The 23,296-nt window shown below is 41.4% G+C and overlaps 1 protein-coding gene across 1 annotated transcript; it reads right to left on the bottom strand.

Moving 5' to 3' along the window:
- Positions 1–7,664: 7,664 nt before the first annotated feature.
- ZFP64 (ZFP64 zinc finger protein) lies at positions 7,665–22,162 on the bottom strand. The gene is made up of 6 exons (XM_084646054.1): positions 21,983–22,162; positions 19,794–20,030; positions 18,236–18,397; positions 16,969–17,031; positions 16,023–16,274; positions 7,665–10,680 (listed from the first exon to the last, which is right to left on the bottom strand). Exons 1-6 carry the CDS (start codon positions 22,029–22,031, stop codon positions 9,380–9,382), a joined length of 2,064 nt encoding a protein of 687 aa, XP_084502180.1. The 5' UTR covers positions 22,032–22,162; the 3' UTR covers positions 7,665–9,379.
- Positions 22,163–23,296: the final 1,134 nt, after the last annotated feature.

The following is a 23,296-nucleotide window of genomic DNA, read 5'->3' as shown; positions in this document are numbered from 1 at the left end:
GCTGCTTATCCTAGTGGAGCTAAACTTTGTAAATACTTCTTAAATGTCCCTCATTCTGAAGACTATCACTCATTTTAGTTGCAAAGATCCCTCTCTTTCACTGTTGAAAATTTACATCAGAAATAGAGAATCCTGCATCTGAGGTTGCAGAAAGTTCTCCAGTCTACAGTGAAGGAATAATGGTTTTGTGTCCCTCATTTCTCTATCCTTCTGGGGTCCTGGTAGAATGAAAGATGTTTAAGAACAGAGTCTTTCAATTAGGTGGGCAAACAGATGCAAGAATATACTGAAAGAAAATCTAATTTCTTTTGTAAAACTTTAAAATACTACTTTATCCTATTCACTTGATTCTTTTTTCCATAAAATTCACCTTTCTTTTGCCATTAACCAAGAAAAATTTCAGCCAAACCACACTTAATGCCAAGGCAGAACTAGATATCTGGGAGAGAAAATAAGTCTTTCCCTATTAAAGACTTCTAATTCACAATTATATCTGAGACATTATTTCCTAGAGGTCACTATAGAAACCATTATCTTATGAAAGGTTAGCTGGATAATTGATGAAGGACATTAGTTACTTGTAAAGTTGGTTTCTTGTCTTAAAATTTAAATAAAAAAGATTAAAGATTTTCTAACTGGAGATGCAAAAGGCTATTAGATCATCAAATCAATACCACTGAAATTACAGGATGCAGGCCTCTCCACAGAGGACATACCAAATATTGTATTGATAGTAGAACATCAATTGCAAGGACAGACACTGAATGCAAGCTGGCTGCCAACATGGAAAAAGGTCAGATGAGAGAGAGCTACAGAAAAATATTGTGCAACATTTCTTTTTTAAAACACAAAAAGGCATTTTATAATTGCTTGTAACTCAGAGAAAGTGTCTCTGCATTTTTCTAACATTTTCATCTTTTCCTCATAAAGATTAATAATTAAAAAAACCCTACGGCTCAGAGTGTGATATTCTTATTCACATTGAATGGTACCCTACACTACTATTGGTTCTGCCAGAGTCACTGAGACTGTATGTGGAATGAAGGCCAAAATGTGATACTTCCATGGGTCAAAGTCCCATCGACTTCAAGTGGGGCTAGGGTTTCAACTCATATTTCCAAGCCTAGACCAGCCGTGACTTAACTTTGGGCAAAATCATACTCATCTTAAGGGCTCATCTACAGTGGGGATTTGGCCTGATTTCAGCCAGTGTAAGTGACGACTGGTGTAGCTCCACCAGTGCCAACCTCTGGCAGAGTTGATAAATCAAGCTTCAATGTGCATTAGTGTTTACGGCGGTTTTATGCACAGGTAAACTGTATTGGTATAAATCACAGACTAAGTCCCCCAGAGACGGGGAGAGTAGTGTCACTGATTGAGGAAAATAGCATATGGCCCTGAAGATAAGCCCATAATCCACCCCACTGTGCTCGCATAGACATTGCGGCACATGACACTTGAGATCACACAGATAACTGCAATACTGACACAAAATGAAACATGTTACAGGCATTTTCCTCTTTTGGTTTTGTGTGCTTCCATCTGTTACATTACAAGAAAACACAGGAAAAATTACATAAAACATTAAGACTAATAATATAGTACAGTCACTCTTACAAATGACAGTTCATCGTCTATGAAACCAAGGCCTATTTTTACAATCAATGTCACATAGTAAACAAAAGCCTTAAGTGTGGGGAAAATATTTTACTTGAAATATGTATACTAAGAATCAATGATTTCTTAGTGTTGTTGCTAATAGCTAGTGAGTTATTGTTATTATTACTGAAAATAGTCCAGGATGAAAACATCATTATTAAAAAGTCAGGACTATAACTGATATAGCACTCATGCCTTGGGCTCAGTGGGTAAAATGTTCATAAATGCCTATGTGACTTATGCTTCTAAGTCCCAAAGAAAGTCAATGGAAGTTAGTCTCATACACCGTTTAAGCACTGTTGAAAAATTTACCCTATATTTGATATGTTCCTCTTACGGTGAGCAGAATTTACTGCAGCGGAAACTAAGCATGATCTATTTTGTGTAGAGTGGAAGGTACTTCTGTCTAGTAGCCAGGACTCCTGAATTCTGTTCTGGACTCTGCCACTAACTGTTAAGGTTACATTTTGGCCAAACCACAAACTCTATGCCTTAGTTTACCCAACTGTAAAATAGCTGTAAATACTTACCACAGGGATGTTGTGAGGCTTATGTAAATATCTGCACTCAAACTTCGAGGATCCTCATATTTCAAATCCTCAGATGATGGACACTATAAATGTACACTATATATGTACACATATTATTTTCACCAGAAAGGACAGACAAATTGCTTAAGAACCTGATGACCGTGGCGGAATTCCAGGAGGATCTATGAATTCCATGGCACTCAAGAAAAACAAACAAGCTCCATAAGAGAGAGGGACTTGTTATGAATTAACAAGGAAACAATAATTCAGTTGATAGCAGCATGAACATACTAAACAAGTATCAGATATTAAAGCAACACGCTCTATCAGCTCTAATACACAATGGTCAGCACTGCATGTTTGTGTTAGTGTTCTGTGGAAGAAAAAAAATCAACTTTATTTCAGGCTACCCTATTTTTGTAGTATGGAGGGGGGAAAAACCTAACTCTATAGATTATTTCCTCGAGTGTAATGCAAACCGCTGAACTGTTGAAGACAGCAGTACTATGCCATTGTCTATTCATTCTCACCTTTTTATCTTTCCTGTTTATCTTACAACTATACATAGGACTAGCATAAAGGGCTAGCCTTCATAATACATCAATCTACTGGTTTCCTATTTTAAAAGGCAAACAACTCTGTTTCGAGAAAGTGAAATGCAGATAACAGAATTGTCTAATGGTGACACTGGAGTTAATATAAGGCTCCTGGGAACTCTGATACAGTAGTGCACACACAGAGGAGCTGCACAAGTGTAAATTCAGCCAATTTTGACCAATAACACTTGTGCTGACTTTGCTTATTTTACGCAACTTACTCAGCTGCTCTACTACAGGCTGCAAACTGTTTACAGATTAAAACTAAATTGAAAGGGAGTTTTTAAAATTAATTCTCTGTACACTTACATTAAATTGGTTCTATCTAGAAATCTGCTTTGAGTGGGACAACACAGATCTTTACTGAGTGTCATAGTTTGTTCTTTTAATTGCTCTTAACATGCTGACAATTTTTGCTGTTAAGTGTCCTGCAACTTCTTATGGAAGTAGCTATAGAGATGTTTTTTCATTTGCAACTAGCAAAGAGTTGAAGACAGAAAATCACAAAGTTTCTGTTTCACAGGAAATATATGTACTTCAAGTAACTGGCTAAGCTCAAATTTTATCTGAATCTCTGGCACCACCTACAGATGATATAAAATATTTCATCATCACTTTAAAGAAATCTGAAATCCAATATACAGTAATAGCTGCATACAGAGATATGAAAACTACCGAATCTTGCTTTCCAGCAACTAAAGGTTTGTGCATTTATATTGGAAAAACTGTAATAAACAGACCAAATTATCCTCTTATCCTTCTACTTTCCACACTAAATGGTAGCTTGTCAATTTTCAACAAATGGTTGCCTCGAAGTACAGCATCAACGTGTGAGATGAGATGGAATTTAAATTTTCTAGCCAAACTAGCCCGTGAGTCTCTGGTAGCCAATGCTGTAGAAGACATTCTAAAATCAAAACCATAATAAATTGAACCCAGCATTCCTGCCAACTGGAGGGGATGGACCAACTCTTGTTCCACTATTATGCTCTGGAGCCAGAGGGCTGTCTAGCTGATGATAAAGTCTGCATGATAATGCTGAAACTTGGGGAAACAGAAGCCTCCAGCTGTGATTGGGAATTGTAATTTACTTAAGAACATAAGAATGATCATACTGGGTCAGACCAAAGGTCCATCTAGCTTGGTATCCTGTCTTCCGATAGGAGGACTTGTGGCACCTTAGAGACTAACTAATTTATCTGAGCATAAGCTTTCGTGAGCTATAGCTCACTTCATCGGATGCATTCAGTGGACAGTGGCCAATGTCAGGTGCCCCACAGGGAATGAATAAACATCATCAAGTGATCCATCCCATCGCCCATTCCCAGCTTCTGACAAACACAAGGTAGGGACACCATCCCTGTACATCCTGGTTAATAGCCATTGATGGACCTATCCTCCATGAACTTTAGTTCTTTTTTGAACCCTGTTATAGTCAAATAAAGCCAGTCTTGGCCTCCTATCCACCCACAGAGAAGTATTTTAAAAAAATTGTTAATTTTCCTAAAATAAAATGGAGGAATAGTAACTGGGAGAACTCACAGGGTATACATTTTGGGAAGCATATTCATTTTGATAATATAAATTTTGGCCCAAAGGCTAAGAGTAAGGATTTGCCCTCTGCCCAAATATCTCAATGAACTAAAATGGGCTCTAAATTAATTTTGAACAGATTCTCCAGCTCACTGGGGCTGAGGATTCCTAAATATTTCATATGTTTGGGTTGCCACCTAAAATTCCAATTATCATAGATTCCCCTATGAGCAAATTTGCTATTATGCCCAGAATTTGACTTTGCTCGTTGATTTTATAGTCAAGAGGTGTCCAAATGCATTATTTAAATAGAGTAGGAGCAAGATTTTCAGGTTTAGACACAAGAACGTTGCAAGGATAAACAATGATCTTCTGCTGTTTTTGTTGACACTAGTCCCCACATAGATTGCAGTGCATTGACCTTGCCAAAACAGACTGCTGCTGGAAATGTGGGTCTCCCAGACCAAACTGGCTCACATGTTTTGGGACTATCCCATGCAATAATACTTTTGGCTAGAAGTAGGTAGGACGATTAATATGATAATAGATACCTCCCATCATCTTAACCTCTCCAACTCATAGAAAACTTCGTTCTCTAAAGCAGTGCTTGTATCCAAATGACTTATATTGCTTAGGTGGAAGAACAGACTGCCTCCAGGAACAGAAGCTTGGCATAGCAAGTTGGCTCACCTGGCAGCTAAAGAGCAAGTACCTTTTGGAAAAGGGGGACCTCTGTCAAATTTGAAAAGATTAGGTCTAACTTTTTAGAAACCTTTGATTATTTTTCTCTAGCAGATGGAAACCACGATGTCATTCTCCTTTCCTCTCCCATTCCTTTACTTTTTTTGTTCTTTTGTCTTTTTTCTCCCGTTTATTTTGAAAATATATATTTGCCTAAAGTGGGCATAAGCCTTTGGTGGTTGGTTTATTGAGTTTGCTTTCAATGTTGTTCTCCAATTGCCTATCATTGCGTACGACAAAGGGGCTGGTTCCTTTAACACAGAAGTCAATAAGGGCTTTGCCATGTCGTTCCACTAATGAGGGATCAAACCGAATACCCTCCCTTACAGCATTAGGGTTTTAGAAGCTCAATGAAGTTTTGTCTTGAGAGGGGAGAAAATGTTGTTTGCTGTTAAAAGATTTAAAATGTTTGCTTGTTTTGTTTAATGTCTTCTTTTACCTATTGCTTGCTCTTCCCTACAGCCTGCCCACTGTAACTATATTCAAACTACATACCATTTCCCCAGTCTCAATCTCACAAGTTAGAATGTGCACACTGACTACGTACCCGGAAGCATTTATAGATGGTTTGACTGGGAGGAACAGAGAATACTAAGGGTCTGTCTACCTGACAACTGACTACTCGCCAACCCAGGGCATGAATCTACAGCACCCCAGTTTGCCACACAATAAGGACAAATGCGATACTGCTCGAGTGCGGTAAAAGTCCCAATGTATCTTGATCTACTACATCATCACATATTTTACTGTGCACTTTAATTCAAACATAGGTAAAATATTATGCGATCAGCTAAAGCAATAGTTCACACCCTGAAGATCAGTGACCATAAATAATATGAGCACGAAGTGCTATTTCATCTTCAAAGTGCTTTACAAACATCATTAAGTTTTCAACATGCTTGAGAGAGTAAGTATTATGTCCATTCTACAGTTGGGGAACCCAAGTATGTCAGGATTGTAACTCAAAATTTCCAGGCTCCCAATTAATTGCTCAGACTATACTTTTCCTCTTCTTCGCTTTGCGTACAGCAACCTCCCTTCCCATTCCGTTTCTGATCTTACATTACAGCGGGTTTGCTCAATGACTTGCAACTAGTCCTCCTCAGATGCGAGCTCACCATAAATCAGCATGCCTCTATCCATAGCACTTTAGGAATTGGCACAGATGACTCTCAGACAGCTATGAAGAGAAGCAGCTGCAAATGGAACCATCATATGGAAGGCTGAGAACAAGAATCACTATATTAGAGTATGGACTGTTGATAATATTTTTTAAATGTAGATATCCACAAATTTCTCCTTTAAACAGCAGTGTAGCTTGGGAGCTAAGAAGCCATCTTCTTTACTAATAAATTAGTTCCCTGTTTAACATTCTCAAAATTTATTTTATAACTAAACAATAGCCTTTTCTCCCGTCCAGAAGGTTGGAGGGTATATATTGCTAATTTGTTCTAATCAAACCAAAGCCAGGATTCAGGCATCAAGATTATTATTCTGAACTGCTTTCTTAAAAGGAACATGATTTTAAGGCCTAAACAAAAACTACATTGAGGGCTTTCATGGAATAAGTTGGCATTGCTGGTGGATTCATGCATACAGATCGCATCTAATCAACTCCTCTGTCAACAAAAGTGAAGGGTTCTAAAACTGTACCTATAATTTGTGTCTGCATTTTCCCATGTCATTTTTAAGGATATGATTCAGATTTGTGAAAGCAAACATAAGTAAGGCTGGAAGAAAATGCATGTGCAAATGGACTTTTTTTTTAAAGAGATACTATAAAACTAATTTCAAATATGGCCCTACTTATGTATCCTATCAAAACATGTTTTCATACCCATGGAGAAACACACACACTCTCTCTCTCTAAAAAGGCACATATATACCTAACTCAGTGGTTCCCAAACCTGTTCCGCCGCTTGTGCAGGGAAAGCCCCTGGCGCGCCGGGCTGGTTTGTTTACCTGCCGCGTCCGCAGGTTAGGCCGACCGCGGCTCCCAGTGGCCGCGGTTCGCTGTTCCAGGCCAATGGGAGCTCTTGGAAGTGGCGGCCAGTACGTCCCTCAGCCCGCGCCATTTCCAGCAGCTCCCATTGGCCTTTAACAGCGAACCGCGGCCACTGGGAGCCACGATCGGCCTAACCTGCGGACGCGGCAAGTAAACAAACCAGCCTGGCCCGCCAGGGGCTTTCCCTGCACAAGCGGCGGAACAAGTTTGGGAACCACTGACCTAACTAAACTGTTAATCAGATCCACTGATTTTTTATGGCTGAAGCCAAATACTGACATGTACATATTTCTTTATATAAATACACATTCATTGCATGGTGATGTTAAGCACACAAATGACCACCTCTATCTTGTTCTGTACTAATATTAATGTAGTTATATTTTTTTAAATTAACTAGCTTTTTGATTCCCAAAACAGAATCTATAATTAGGTTTTGTACTGCAAAAGGTTGAGGACATTTTCTTTTTCCTCTCTTTATGCTGCATTCTTACATATAAAGAACAGAGATGGAAATGCAAAATACATTTGTTTTCAATCACACAACTGAAAACAAATAATTCAAAACCAAAACAAATGACATAAAATTACAGCACTGTATTTGGAAAAATATATTGTATTTTTTTTTTGAAGGACCCTTCTGATACAGAGCATCGTGCTGTATACATGATTTGCATAAAAAGTCTGTTATGACACAAAATATCACCAACACACAGACAACAGCCTATTATTTTAACAGAAATACTTTGGGGCCTGATTCTGCATGAGCGTCTCAACCACAGTGCTAAGTGCCCCCAATTCCTACTGACTTCAATAGACTTTTCCTGTAATTAGAAATCAGTGACCAGATTTTTTTAAAAAAAAAAAACTCAGCCAGAAGGGCTCTGAGCATTTTGGAAAAGTCTGGTGACAACTGTCACATTAGGAGCTGCTGTGTGCTGAGCACTTTTGAAAATCTGGCTCCAATTCATCCTGATTAGTCTGGTTCTGAATCTAAATGAAAAAAAAAAATCAACATTTACAAATTTAGACCCCAATCCTGCAAACACTTCAGTGGGGCTATTCAAGTGAAGTTAAGCAAATCCATAAGCAGTTGAAGGACTAGGGCCCTTAATTCTTAATGTTGTTTAATATACTGTTAATTTTTTATCATCTAAATAGTAGCACCTAGATAATACGAAATTCTATTAGAATTATGTCCAGTAGTTTGAATTGTCTAACAAGTAATAAAAAAAATGAACAGACGTTTGTTTTGGGGAAATTATTGGTACCATGTACAAAGTCCAAAAAGTAGAACCACTGCTGTACTATGTTAGCAACAGACAGATTAACCACAGAGGGTGCTCCCATCACAGCCCCAATCCAGCAAAGAACCTAAGCACGTGTTCAATTTTAAGCATGAGAGTAGTTCCACTTAAAACAATGGGGCTGCTCATACGTTTAAATACTTTGCCTGATCAGGGCTTATATGCAGTAGAGCACAGCTACAGGGTAGGTCCTATAGTAACCTGCAAGAGGAGGTTTGGGACAGGCTGGCTAGGTGTTAATGGGTCTCTGAACAACTGTTTTGGTTCGTTGTACAAAGCCACCTTGCTCAGGGCTTGTCTCCACTTACCAGTGGATCCACGCTGTGGCAATCGATACATCAGGGGTCAATTTAGCGGGTCTCATGAAGACCCGCTAAATTGACCGCAGATTGCTCTCCTGTCGACTCCAGTACTGCACCAGATGGAAAAGAGTAGGGGAAGTCTACAGGAGAGCGTCTCCTGTTGACATAGCGTAGTTTGGACCCCTACCCTGTGAAAGCAGATCTAAGCTACGTGTCGACTTGAGTTACACTACTAACGTAACTCAAATTGCATAGCTTAGATCGACTTTCCCCTGTAATATAGACCTGCCCTCAGATTTTTCCACAGGGGATGGTATCTTAAAGCGAGATGTTCTTTGCATCTGATTAAAAAAAAAGCTATTTTGTTTAAATAAGGCATTTGCTGCGCAAAGTAAATCCTGCTCTGGGAAGTTTTTTTAAAAGTGAAATTTTAAACAGTTGCTTTGATATTTAGGTTCACATTTTTCAAAGACTGAAGCCTCTAGTTTCCAATACATGTAATTGTGCACACCCTCATGTGCAAGTCACTGTATGAGTATGTGAGAATGCAACATACGACTACATGTGCAAAGTGGTGCAAATGGAACTTTAGAGGCCAATCTTAGGACTCCTGAAAAACTGGCCCTCACTAAGTGTCATGAAAATCCCACTGACTCCAAGGCTTCACAAGGCAATCCAGGGTGGAATTTGCGCTAGTTTTTTAAAACTAATCCGGTATGGAGTCTGCAGGACACAGTGAAGCTGTATGGGCTTCACTTTGAATGATGGAGTAGGTCTGCTTAGGTGCTTGTGTGTGAGAGGATGAGGAAAAGATGGGAGGAGGGGGAGCTGAAGTGGACACAGAGATACTCTGACCTTCATCACTAACCACAGCCACTTCCGTTGCCCCTTCCTGAATCAAAGCATTGAGCCCTTCCAAGTCAGAGCAGCTGATTCCAGAATCATTGATGAAAGTCTGGCTTGCTGAAGCCCTGTGACTACTGACTGAAGCAGCAGAAATCAAAGTCTGGTGGAGAGCATTGCTGTCACTTTGGTCCTGGGCAGTGAGAAGAACGGCTGGCTGCCCCACTGACACAGCTTCGCTTTGAGAAACAGGGGGATGAGGCGGTGCCAGTAGACTGACTTGGCGCAGTATTTGCAACTGGCTACTCGCAGATAGGTCCTCCTGATTCTGGCCAACTAATGTGGGAGGCATAACATTCACTGAAGCAGTCTGAACTGTTCCATTAGCTTGAGGCACTTGATGGCCAGCAATGATCTTGACCCTTCCTTCATTGTAAGGAGAAACCTGAGTGGCTTGAATGGGGACTTGAAGGTGACTTACAGTGATTGGGGCACTGGTCTGCCTACTGGGGTCCATGTGCAACTGCAATACAGCCAGTTCAGTACTTTTGGTCCCATTATACTCTCTGTGCTGTTTCTTATGGCTCCTAAGAGAATCTTCTCGGACAAAGGAAGCCTCACACAGGCCACATTTAAATGCTTTCTTAGCATCCAATTTGGCTACTTGCCTGGAGCTGCCCTGCTTTAACTTATCTCCCTCTTTCTTCTCAGTAGTTTGCTTTTTGATCTTGACTTTGTCTCCATGGGCTTTCTTCACGTGCGTGGTCAGATTGCTCCGCTGCTTGGTATCAAAGCTACAAAAGTCACATTTGAAAGGGCGATCCTCGCAGTGAATTCTCTCGTGCACCTTGAGAGCTGCCTTGTTAGAGCAAGAGTAGTTGCATTTTGAGCACTTCACTGGCTGCTCAGGCTGATGGGCTCTTAAGTGATGCCGAAGGGTTGTTTTGTTTCCGCACTGGAACTCGCACTCTGGACACTTGAGCGTGTTCTCCATGCTGTGCTTGATACGGATGTGCGATTTCAGGTTCCCTTTCATGGCACAGCGGACATCACAGAACTCACATTTGTATGGCTTCTCTCCAGAGTGCACACGCATGTGCCTCTTCAAGTCCGAGTTGATTTTAAATTTAGCACTACACATCCGACACTGAAACGGAGCATCTCCTGTCAACAAAACACGCATTTAAATTAGAGGAGTCAAGCCATGAATCTACAGTACTTCCGGGATAGACTGAAAGTTGCAATTAACTGCATAAACTTAAACTGGTACGTAAACTCAATTTGTTCCAGTTAAAATTTCCCATCATATTTCCACAATGCACTAAATTCTTTAATGAGCTGAAATTCAAACGTTGCATTCTCTTGTTTCATCTGTAGCTGATCAGAGACATTTTTGTGTGGGAAACATAGTAGCCACTCCTGGCGCAGAGTGCTTGTGGGTAGAGAGAATATGTGGGCATGCTTGCAGGCCCTGCAGTTTCTTGGTATTTGTATTCCAGATGTTCTCCATTTCTAGTTCATTTTAGTGATATAAATGGTGGAACACTGTTCCAAAACAAGCTACTGAAGATTCTCAATCTTCCTTCATTAATAAGATTGAACGTCTCAACTAATGCTTTCAACTAATTGAGATAAACATTAAAAAACAAAAAAGTTGTCTCTTTGCTAGATTTTGATGCATTATAAACCTTTCCTAAACATATACGTTAGCATATACACATAACTGTAGTCATGCTGAGAACTTAAGCATGATGGAGTATTAAATCAGTTCCAAACTATGTGGAATTAAATTACTAGCTAATCATCTTTTTAAAATATTTTGATCATAAAATATTTACCACTGAAGACCCAAATTAAAAATCATCCTCCAAAATAATGTACACATGTCTATTCCTATTCTTCTATGCCACATTTGCCCTAGGATATTTGGCTCAAATTTCTTACATTTGTAGAATCTGCACCTTTATTTTTCAAATAAGCCCCCTGGCGGGCCGGACCGGTTTGTTTACCTGCCGCGTCTGCAGGTTCGGCTGCTCGCAGCCCCCATTGGCCGCAGTTCGCCACTCCAGGCCAATGGGGGCTGCGGGAAGTGGCATGGGCCGAAGGATGTGCTGGCCGCTGCTTCCCGCAGCCCCCATTGGCCTGGAGCGGCGAACTGTGGCCAGTGGGAACTGCCAAAGCCGCGTGCCAAAGGTTGCCGATCCCTGAGCTAGATTTTCAGTTTTTGAAGCAAATGTTGAAAAAGCAAAGAGGGAAGGTGATAGGGAAGGACAACACTTAGTATCATGTACTTGGATGCACAGAAAATACAGTGGTTACTCCAGATTTATAGGATTTTCCTACAGTTTGTATGGGGAAAAATTTAATTGTAGTGGGGCACAATAATTGGAAAAGAAAAATTAAAAAGAGTGAAACATGCAAAAGATAAATAATGATGTGTGGGTTCATATGAGTTTACTTATATAGAAATGTAACATTAGGGAACTATTTAGTGAATAGTTTTGTCTTGCAATTTGTAATGCAATTCAACCGTTGGAAATGGAGGATTCTGCATGATGTTACCAACCAACTTTCCACAAACTACAGTTAAAAGATTTTTTTAAAATTAGTATGCACGTAGAGATGTGTGCCGCACAGTACATGTACATGCACAATTTTTTATGGGCACACACATGAAGACTAGAAACAGCTGCAGCTGAAAATCTGTGTCAAAGGATTCAAATGCTAAATCTTGCAAACGTTTTTGTATTTACTCAACTTTAACCTCAGGAATAATCCGTTTCCTTCAAGGGAACTACTCACATGGGTAAAGTTAGTTACATGTATAAGCATTTACATCTTCAGGGCCTAAACCTCTGTTCTTTGCATTTTCTTGCATTTGTAGGGTTGTCACAATATGTGCAGCCAAAATAACCACATATATTTAATTCATAATCAGTGGATCAAATCCAGTGCATGGACTTACAAGACAATGACTCCGTTCCGAATATGATTTAAAAAACAAAAGAAGAAGCAGACTGTAGTAAATAGCATTTTCAAAACAATACTATTCATTCTTAACAGTTCTTCTCTGATCCACTTGAACAGTAAGACATCATTTTGTTATTACTCTGTCACGCCATGGAAGGAGAAAAGTGAAAGAACTATAGGGTGCTATGTAAGACAAATAAAATGCAGGAATGTACTAAGTTCAGTCAATGCTTTGTTCATTAATAATCAAACTGCATATGGCTAATTTATTTTAATAGTTAATATTTTATAGATCTTTGTGATATTTGTATAATTTTGCATAATTTGTTTATCCAGCTACATGTCATTGATTTAGCTGCTTATTTTTCAAATCAAGTTGTGGCATACTGTGCAAATCTCACATCTGTTTAATAATTGAGATATATAGCGTATTATGTTTGTGATAAAGATTTTTATTAACAAAGATACACTGGTTGCTGGTGTAGCTTATTTATTTTACAGTCACAGCTGCATACTCTTCTAGTTGAATTGTAAGATTCCGTTATTGAATTTTTACCTACTTTACTGATGAAGGCATAGTGCATATTTCAATAGCTCAAATTTTCATATAATGGACTGACAGTGTTACTTTTGTACTCAAATTCTGCAATACATGTGTTTTTTAAATTGCAGATTGATCTATTATACATATTTACACTACTGGCCTTGCATAATTTGACACTGGCAGAGGTACCAAAGAACTTCAGGGCCTTGATCCTGAAAACTAATACTCATGTGAATTGTTCCACTGAAATTAAGAGAATGAAAGGATTAATCAAATTAGCAAGGGTTTATAAAATCTGACTCCAAATTATACACAGTAGAACCTCAGAGTTACGAACTGACCAGTCAACCACACATTTCATTTGGAACCAGGAGTATGCAATCAGGCAGCAGCAGAGAATAAATAAATAAATAAAAATAAAGCCAATACAGTACAGTAGTGTTAAACGTAAACTACTAAAAAAAATAAAGGGAAAGCAGCATTTTTCTTCTGTATAGTAAAGTTTCAAAACTGTGTTAAGTCAATGTTCAGTTGTAAACTTTTGAAAGAACAACCATAAGGTTTTGTTCAGTTATAAACATTTCAGAGTTATGAATAACCTCCATTCCTAAAATTTTCGTACCTGAGGTTCTACTGTAGGTCACAAAGACATTTACCTCTATGAATTTCTAACAGATTTCCTGCAGTACAAAGAATGGTTGATCAGTACCATTAGGACCTGCATCCTGAATACCTGTCTGAATTTTTCTTTTAACCCAATCCAGTCCATTTAATTTCTTAGTGAACAATAATAGGGATGTAATCATTTTTTAAAGCTTTGTATTTATATGCAACAAATTACACCTACAAGTTCTTCATATCTAAAAAGATTTACTTGGGAAAGATAGAGCAAGAAACTAAACTCTAAAGACTTGACATCGCATACTGAGCAGTGAAGGGAAGTAGTAATGGGGTCAGAAAAGACCTCAAATCTGTGGAAACAGGAACACAGCTCACACTTACACACATTCCCTCTTGCCTCCTAGCCACCATGGACAAGAATAGGCATTCCAGAGATAGATAGGAGGGAGGGACGAAATCTGATCCCCACTACAGAATGAGGTGTTCCCAGAGGTAATCTATACAAGACTTACTTGAAGAACTCCCCTCTTTGTTTGCAATTCATCTTAGTTTCAAGCCTGGAAGGGCAAAGGCAAATGCAGCATGGTTTCAAAGGGAGTTGTGCTACTAATGAAGTGAAGAGTCATGAAACCTAAAGTGAAGGGTAACTTTTCTATGTGGATAAACTGGGAACTATGCTGACTTCTCAGCAGACCCTAGAGAATCTGCTCCTGGCACATGCCTCTTTCCCTCATCCACCTGGAACAGCAGGGAAGAGACCACTTTAATTCCACAAGTTCTAGTATAACAAGTCAAATTATTTATTTGGAAGAGGGGAGCATATGGCCCTGAAAGGGTAACTTGACACAAAGGCTGTGATTTTAAACTGGCAAAGCAAGCCTGCGTTCTCATGCCCATGTCACCCTATTTATCTGCTAAAAATCACAAAGGGCTTATTCACTCCTTGTTCTTCACTGGCTGAACCCTTCCGAATCAGGGCCACTTGGCCTCCCAGTGGCAGAAAATATGTAAGTGCCAATTCATCAGTCTTCACAGCTCACTTCATCGGATGCATCCGATGAAGTGAGCTGTAGCTCATGAAAGTTTATGCTCAAATAAATTGGTTAGTCTCTAAGGTGCCACAAGTACTCCTTTTCTTTATGCGAATACAGACTAACATGGCTGTTACTCTGAAACCAGTCTTCACAGGTGGCAGTGAAAAATCTACCATACTCTGGTGGAAAAGCGGAGAAGAATAAAACAAAACTACTGTTTTCCTTCTTCCATGGATTAATCCTTCGAGAGGCACAACTGCTACAGCTTACATATATGTACCTGCGCACACTTGCATTAGAGGAGGTAAATCTACATCAGGTGTTCTCTGGACTCTATCTATCATTACTATCTGACTCCCCCATGTACAATTCCTACTGCCCATCACATCCTGTTATGTAGCAGCAGAAACAGGTGAACCTTGTAAAACAACTCCCTAGTTGTCCTGCCTATGGCATCACAGCAGATTTGTGAAGCATAAAAGACTCCTCTGCTCAGGACAGATTGGTCTGACCCGCCGCTCCTCCACATTTCACATGTGATTTATTTCTTTTATCTGCTGGAAATAAATTCCACACTGCCTACATCTGAACTAATGTACAGTGTAATACCTCAATTCAAAATCAGAACCTAGAGCAGGTTCAAAGCTAATATAGTAAACCCTGAATAGTAATCGCTTTGCAGCTAACATTCACAGAACTTATCAAACCCGTAAAAAGCATGGAAACAATCTAATACCACAGAATAAGTGAAAAGCATCGTATGTCAGAGATAACTGTACTGTCACAAAAAAGATCAGTTATCTTTACAGCAAATTGCATACAAACTACAAGAATTAATCTCTGATTAAAAGAGAATTTAGGAAAATAATTTAACTATAAGAACTTATGGATTTAGTGTTTGCAAAAGGTGTGTGGGCTGACAACCCTGGAGACTGAAATCATCTATTCACAGAACAAGTATAGCATGGGCAGCAGCAAGGCCAGTTTCCTCTTATTGTCTTGCTAACATGCCTCAGCCTTGATCTGGAGGGGACCCACCAGCAGTGGTCTGTGGAGGTTTAGCTGAATTTGGTCATTTGCAGATGTAAACTAGATGAATTATGGAGAAATTAAAATAGTTCTAGGGTGTCTACATTTGGAGTTTGTACTGGTTTAACTAATTCAATATCTCAATCAATTTAGTTAAACTGTTGCAACTGTTCTATAACTGACTCCAGATTGGGAGTCAGACACCTCTGCACTTCTGAAAATCCCACTGGGCACCTATCTACAGTTTTAGCATTAAAATACCTCAAATATGGCCCAACACGTTTTGAAGTCTTACAGTCTAGACTTACCAGTATGGGATCTGAGATGGACAGTAAGCTGGCTAGAGTTGCGGCTCGCATAAGGACAGATCTGGCATTTAAAAGGACGCTCATTTGAGTGGATGCGCTGGTGCTTGTTGAGACTGCTGTTGTCAGCAGCTGCATAGTCACAGTGTTTACACTTGTAAGGTTTCACCCCAGTATGGGAACGCATGTGCATCTTCAGCTTATCTTTGCGACTGAAGCACTTGCTACACACCTCACATTTATGGGGCTTATCTCCTGAAAACCATCAAAAGAGCGTCAAAATAACAATTTTTGTAATGACACAATCTTGGAACTTAACAAAACAAAAAGAAACTATATAGAATTTTCAAATCGCAATAGCCTGAATTTTCCAAAGGCCTCCTTTAATTAAACTCCAATGTTTATGCCTTCAAACACCTCCAGGTTAACCATTCCTCCTAATCTGCACAGAAAAGATGGTAAGGAATGCAAACACTGCAACTACAATTCAGAAGACCCTTTGAAAAAATTGTCCCCTTACACTAGCTTTTGAAAGTTCATTTGAAAATGATTTGTATATTTTTTTAGAATTAGTGTGTCAAACTAGATTTTCTTTAACTTCTTGTCCTAATCTATAGTACAATGCGGTGATGCACTGAAAAACAGCTTCCCATTCATGCCACAGAGGTTCTCGTGTGTCAGTGATGAGTGAAGCATACATCATTTTTAATGTTCTGAACTCTGAAGGCCAGATGACTAAGTTACAAACTGGCCTACACTAAAGTAGTTTGTACCATAATGAGAGACTTGGCATGCAAAAGGACAGTCCTTGCATTCCAAGAAGCTAGGGGAGGGATTGTGCCTCTTGAACATGTAGGTTGTACCACCTAAAACTAGATGCTTATTTTGCTGGAAAATCTACTGACAATAACAAGAAGGAAAAATAGAAGGTGATGGCTTTAGATTTTACCTGTGTGTGTTCTTAAATGACGTTCCACATCTTTCATACCATAGGATGTCTTGAATTGGCAACCTGAAAATAAATTAGATACCACAAACAAAAAATCAGATTTTTAAATTTAAGAGAAACTAACAAGACAACGGGACAGGGGACATGTACTTTGACAGATTCAGGATGTTGCCTTTCTCGGCATGTATCTGTAACATTTCTTTGTCAAATATATCAAGGCTCTGTGTTTGTATAAAAATAAAGAGACGGCATTCAACATTGCCGGAAAATGAAGTCCACATCTTGTTTACATACACTTACTTACAATAAGTAAGTAGCTATACTTACCTATAAACTTTAGTCTTCTAGTGCTTCCCTAGAAGATAATTCATTCTCTGCATTAACTCATTCTGGAATTTTTCGTGGTAATCTCTAAAACAAATTGTGTGGAATCTCTGCCTGGGTTTTGAGATGCACTCTACAGTACACAGGGGACACAGGGAGACTAATTAATTTCATATATAGTCTCAGATTAGAGATAGTGGGCGCCTAGCTAACACATTGGGGCCTTCATTCTCAGGAGTTTTGCCTGAGTCCAGAATACTGGGTAGGGCCCTGAAAGTTTGTGTGTGTGCAAACTAAGACTGTGCGTGTGAAATAAGATTCTCAGGTAAAGGAAAGACTTGAAACAATACTGTAAACTCTATTTAAATAAACAAGACTACTCATGTGAGGAAAGTTTAACTTCCAAGGCTTGCAGAACTGAATCCTATATGAAAGAATTAAGCATCTGTTTTGCAGGAATTTATACAGTAACTTCACTGATTAATATGATTTAAATATTGACAATATTTAAAATCAGTACATCCTTGCAAACATTTTGGTTCATCAGAGCTGTGGATACAGTGCAAATAACTTTCAGGATTCTTCACATGAGTTGCAAGATTGGGAACACAGTTAGGAAGATACAAATCAGGACATACTTTTACAGCGATGTGTGTCAGCACACCTGGAAGCCAGGTAGAGCCCCAGTGACCCTGGCCAGCACACATCATTAGAGCAAGATCAGAGTCTGAGGGCTGGATTCAACACTCACTGAAGTCAATGGCAAAACTCCCACTGACTTTAATTGTGTAGGATCAGGCGTAAAGGAGCATATCATGCTGTCTTCTAGATTCTGTGCAGATTAATTTCATGAAATTAGGCAAGCCTAGCATATTTATAACTATCCTAAGCCCACCAATTGCAAAAATGAAAGAAAAAAAGGACGACGTAGCCAATACCTAACCTGGATAGCAGCAGTTCAATTTCTTTTGGACAACTGCAGTAGTGGATTTTCTGGAACGCGTTTTTGATGATGGAGAGACAACAGCAGCAGTCTGAGGTTCACGGCTCTCACTGGGCAGATATGTTTGGTAGCCATGCTCAAAAACAAACTCTGGAGCAGAAACTAAAAACATAAAAATGGCCCACTTTCTTAGCATAAACATCTCCAGTTCGTATCAAATTCTATTAAGCACCACCCGTACCTAGTTCTAGTTTTACAATCACATTTGCCTATTATTTTATAAAATGTTTTTCTCTACCTATTACAAGTGAAAGCCCCAGGTAAACCAAAAAAGAAACTGACGAAGGCCCCTATCCTGCAAGTCCTTTGCACCAGTACAAAATTGCACTGAAACCTGTGGGATTTTACACAAGCACAAGGGTGTGATGGTGTGGATCCAATTACAGGACTCAGGGCTGAGTCAGTTTCTTCTGCTGTTTGTGTGGGGACAGATTACTTATATAAATACAGTTATACATGTTGTTAAATGTTAGCAGGATCGAAGCCCTAAATCAGTATTCAGGGGAAACAGCAAAACTGGCTTTATACAAAATGCTGTCAAAAGTATGAAGTAAACAAACTGAAAAAATAGGTTTGTTTTTTTAAAATATCTAATCTCTTTCAGTTATAGGAATTTTAGGTGTCAACTGTAAACAGAGTAAGAAAAAACATTTTAACGCAGACCAATTAATGGCTTTTAAGTTGATTAAATCTCACCGCTTTCCTAACATCAAATAGATTGGTATATTGCCTTTGTTTTACAAGTGAGTAAATAAGAGGCAGATAATTTAAGAAATTCATCCAAAATCCAGTGAATCACAGGCAGGGATTAGAACTCAAAAATTCCTGGCAGCCAGCCCTGAATTCAGTCCACTTGACTATCCTATCTTTTCACTAGTTTTAAGGCTTTTGTATATCAGATTCTTTATCCCAAAACGTTTCTGCAAATCTCTCTGAAAATTAATGTGTCTGTTCAAATTAATTCAAATTAAATGAGGCCCTGAGCCTGAAAACATGCACGCATGTAACTTTATGCAAGTAAAGGTCTGCATATGCTTCAGCCTAACTTAAACCTCTGCAGAGGTAGGAATACTGAGTAAATACTTCTAGCTAACTAATTGTGAGAGCAGTTGTTCCAGTGCAGTGTTCTCTTATAAGGAGGACCTGGACTGAAGACCAAAAAAACTCTAAGCCTGTGTTTGTTAAAAAGGGCACCACTAAAAATGTCCTGTAATTTAAGTATTTTTCATGAATACTGCCACTGATTACAGTTTCCCTTTCATTAAGTGTTGGCTGCATGTTGTATCAGTCTATAAACAGATTCACAGTTTTAATTGTCAAATTAAGTGCATAGTGTTATACCAAAGCTAACAAAGTAGTCAGACTGCTTCTCCTTCCCTCACCAAATCATATGTGAATACTTGTGTGCAAATTGGTGTTTTAACGTAATGTGCTGGGGTACATGGACTTACATTTCTATTTTCTATAGGATGTGTGCTTTCAAATTCCTAAGCAATACCTGTGATGGTCTGAGTCTCTGAAGTGATTGTTCTGGTTGTGGTTTGAGTCTGTGTTGATGGCACAGTTTCTTCTGAAACAAACTGGACTGTACTAGTGGTTCCATTTGCACTGATCAGCTGGCAGCCGCTCTGCTTGTGAGCAACGAAGGCATCAAGGTTATTGAACTGCTGCTTGCAAATGCCACAAATGTGGATATCTGGGGTGAGCTCCACTAGGACAGTGGTGCCTCCTGGAACTACAAAAATGGAAGGAGATCAAATAATTTACACTGATGAAATCAAAACATAAAACATTCCTACACAAAAGCAAAGAGAGACTCCAATAAGATTATCAAATGGATCAACACCTCGATTAGAATATCATGCATTCCAATTTCTCATTGAATAACTGCAACATTTCCCTTTCACCTACTATTGGGAGAGCTATAATAGGAACTGTGAAACCAAGATGCTGAACTCTGTAAATACTAACAGGTTTCAGAGTAACAGCCGTGTTAGTCTGTCTTCGCAAAAAGAAAAGGAGTACTTGTGGCACCTTAGAGACTAACCAATTTATATTAATAAATTAATATTAATAATAAATAAATTGGTTAGTCTCTAAGGTGCCACAAGTACACCTTTTCTTTCTATAAATAATGTCTTTTATGTGAAGAGGCATAGCATTCAGCAGATGACAGCACATGGGTATTACAACCAATGAAAAACTAAACATATTTAGTGGTATATGAAGCTTCTGGGCACTGACTTCAGTAGGAGCAGAGTGTGCTGAGCAGCCTGAAGTGCAAAGCCATTCGATCATAGCCAACCTAAAAAAAAAAGTTACTCTAAGATTCCTGGGAAACTTCATTCGTGAAACTTGCATGCCTGCAATGCTGAACTTTAGGTTGCTGATAATGTTACATTCTGTTTCCATGTTACTCACTAGGCTATAGGGGCTTACATGACAGTTGCGCTCTGGGAACTTGCATCTTTGCATGCTGCGCAGTGACACTCTCACAGCCAGGAGGCTTGTACTACTGCAAAATGCCTTTGTGAATTGGACCAAAGGACCTACACCATTGCTCCTTGCATTAAGCCCAGGGGGCTTGCCCTATGCACCTGGGGAGCTTTCCCAGAAAATGTAGCCCCTTGCCCAGTGCTCCAATTGTGGGTGGATGGGTCCTTAATGAACATGGATAGTCCTGGAAGCAGAATGGAGTGAGGTGTCAGGGTAACTCTTGCTTGGCTCCCCTGCAGGCATCCTCTGTGCTGCCCAGCAGAGCCCAAGCAGTAAGATGGCCTTTTCCCCTCTGCCCTTACCTCCCACCACCTTCTGCCCCGCCTCCTCCCTTGCCCTTACTGCTTAACATCCAACTTCTTCCCCTGCCTCCCCTACCCCTAACTGCCCCATGTGGCCTATCCCTAAGTCCCCGACCTGTTCCCCCTGCCTTCTCCCCCACTCACAGCTCCTCCTTCTTACCGTTACTGTTCCTTAACAGCCCTGTCTGCCCCCACACCTCTGTGCCCTACTCCTGCCGCCCCCAGCCTTCTGCCCGCCCCCAACGCCCCCCAAGCGTCTCACGCCCCCTCCCCAGTGGGGGGCTAGAACGGTTCCCGCCCCTCACCCCCCAGATCCCTCTTTCTCCCTGACCCCCGATCTCCACCCCCCTTGCCCGTCTCCCCCGCGAGCCTGTGGCCGGAGGAGAGCTGGGGACGGGCGGCAGCAGGCCAGAGTCGATCTCCGCCGGGCAGCGCCTCTCGCCCGCTGCCGGGAAGAAGGGGCTTCTTCCTGGGCGGGGCGTCGGAGCCCGGGACCCGCTGCGGTCCGCCCTCCCGCGCTGAGCGGCGGCGGATGGCTCTGGCCGCCGCCCGCCTTCTCTCCGAGGACCGGCCCCTCGCTGCGCCCCGGCTCCCCGCCTGGGGCGGCGGCACCTGCTGCTCGCCCAGACCCAGGCCCGACGGGGGAACTCCGAAGCGGGGCCGCCCGGGGAGCCTCTCTCCGCGGCCGCCCCCAGCCCCCGCTGCGCGGCGGGGCAGCCCGCCCAGCCCGCCGGCTGCTCTCCCCCGCGTTCCTCCCCGAGCCACGTTCCCGGGCTTGGCTCCCGCCCGCTTCTTGCGCTACTCAGGTTTCGGGGCCTGCCCGGGCCCCGGCTCGGCTCGGCTTCCCCAGCGCGGGCCCCGGAGCGCGCATTGCCCGCTCGGCACTTACACGGCACGGGGCCCGGGAAGCCCGGCGCCCTCCCGCCGCCCGGGTTCATGGCGCGCGGCACGGCCTGGCCCGGGAGCTCCACCCCCCGGCAAGAGGCTCACTGGCGGCGGCGGGGACCCCCGCGCCCCGGGCAGGGACGGACGTGGAGAAGCCCAAGCCGAGCGTGCCCGCGCGCTGCGAGCATGCTCAGTGACAGCCGCGGAGGCCGCTGCCCTCACGGGGCCCGGAACCCACCTGCTAGTTCTGGGACGGCACGTGGGGACACAGGGGAGCGGGGCGGCTGCTGCCCCTCGCCTCTCTGGGCGGCTCTCGGCAGGTGCCTGTTCAGAGTCTCTCTACGCTGGGCAGGCTGCAGCCGGGTCTCTGTACAGCGCCAGGCAGCCTGCTGCGGATTCCATAGGCACTCGGTGCAGGCTGGTGCTGTGTGTGTGTCTGCAGGCTGGGGCTTGCTGGTTATTATTCATACAGCTCCACGCTGCTTGTTGCCTGTCTCTCCCCAGCTCTGCACAAGAGGGTGCTCGTGTTTACCCATCCCACACACGGCGCACCCGGGACTGCTCCCACAGCTCGGATATTTACAAGCACAGCAAGGCAAATTAAGTGCCTCCAAGTATCAGAGGGGTAGCCCTGTTAGTCTGTGTCTACAAAAACAACGAGGAATCCGGTGGCACTTTAAAGACTGACATTTATTTGGGCATAAGCTTTCATGGGTAACAAACCCACTTCTTCAGATGCATAGAGTCTTTTTACCCTCGAAAGCTTATGCCCAAATAAACGTTAGTCTTTAAGGTGCCACCGGACTCCTCGTTTTTAAGTGCCTCTACTCCGTAGGCTACTGCGTACTAGGTATCAACTGTAAAAGGAGGAATAATCTCTTTGCTGTGCTCTCACTGATTCCTCTGCTAGTTCCGAGGCAGAATAGAAGGGAAAACAGTTTCTCTCAAATGCAGAGGGGAGAAGAGCATAGAGGGAGCAGATTGGAAAAGTATTATGTGATTAAAGACTATATCCTAATGCAGTTGCACAAAGGGGGTAAATTAAGGTTGAACAGGCAAATTTAATTCTGATATTTCCTCACTTTTGAGTGCTTGACTTTGTACTCTGAATATTCTTTTCACCTAGTCCTTTGTGTGTAGTTAATTATAAATGCTGGCAGTTTAGTGTATACACTAAACGGATAGTTTCAAATTACAGTTCATGTTCCAACTAGAGTTTTACTCCCCTGGGAAAGTGGCATCTATATGATATCTCTGGTGATTTATTTTGCCAAAACAATATGCTACAGACATAGGACTGACGAGGATGCAGGAGGGG

Source organism: Lepidochelys olivacea (assembly GCF_965140295.1).
Source record: "Lepidochelys olivacea isolate rLepOli2 genome assembly, chromosome: 13".
NCBI classification, from domain to species: domain Eukaryota; kingdom Metazoa; phylum Chordata; order Testudines; family Cheloniidae; genus Lepidochelys; species Lepidochelys olivacea.
This window is presented reverse-complemented; position numbering and strand designations above follow the sequence as displayed.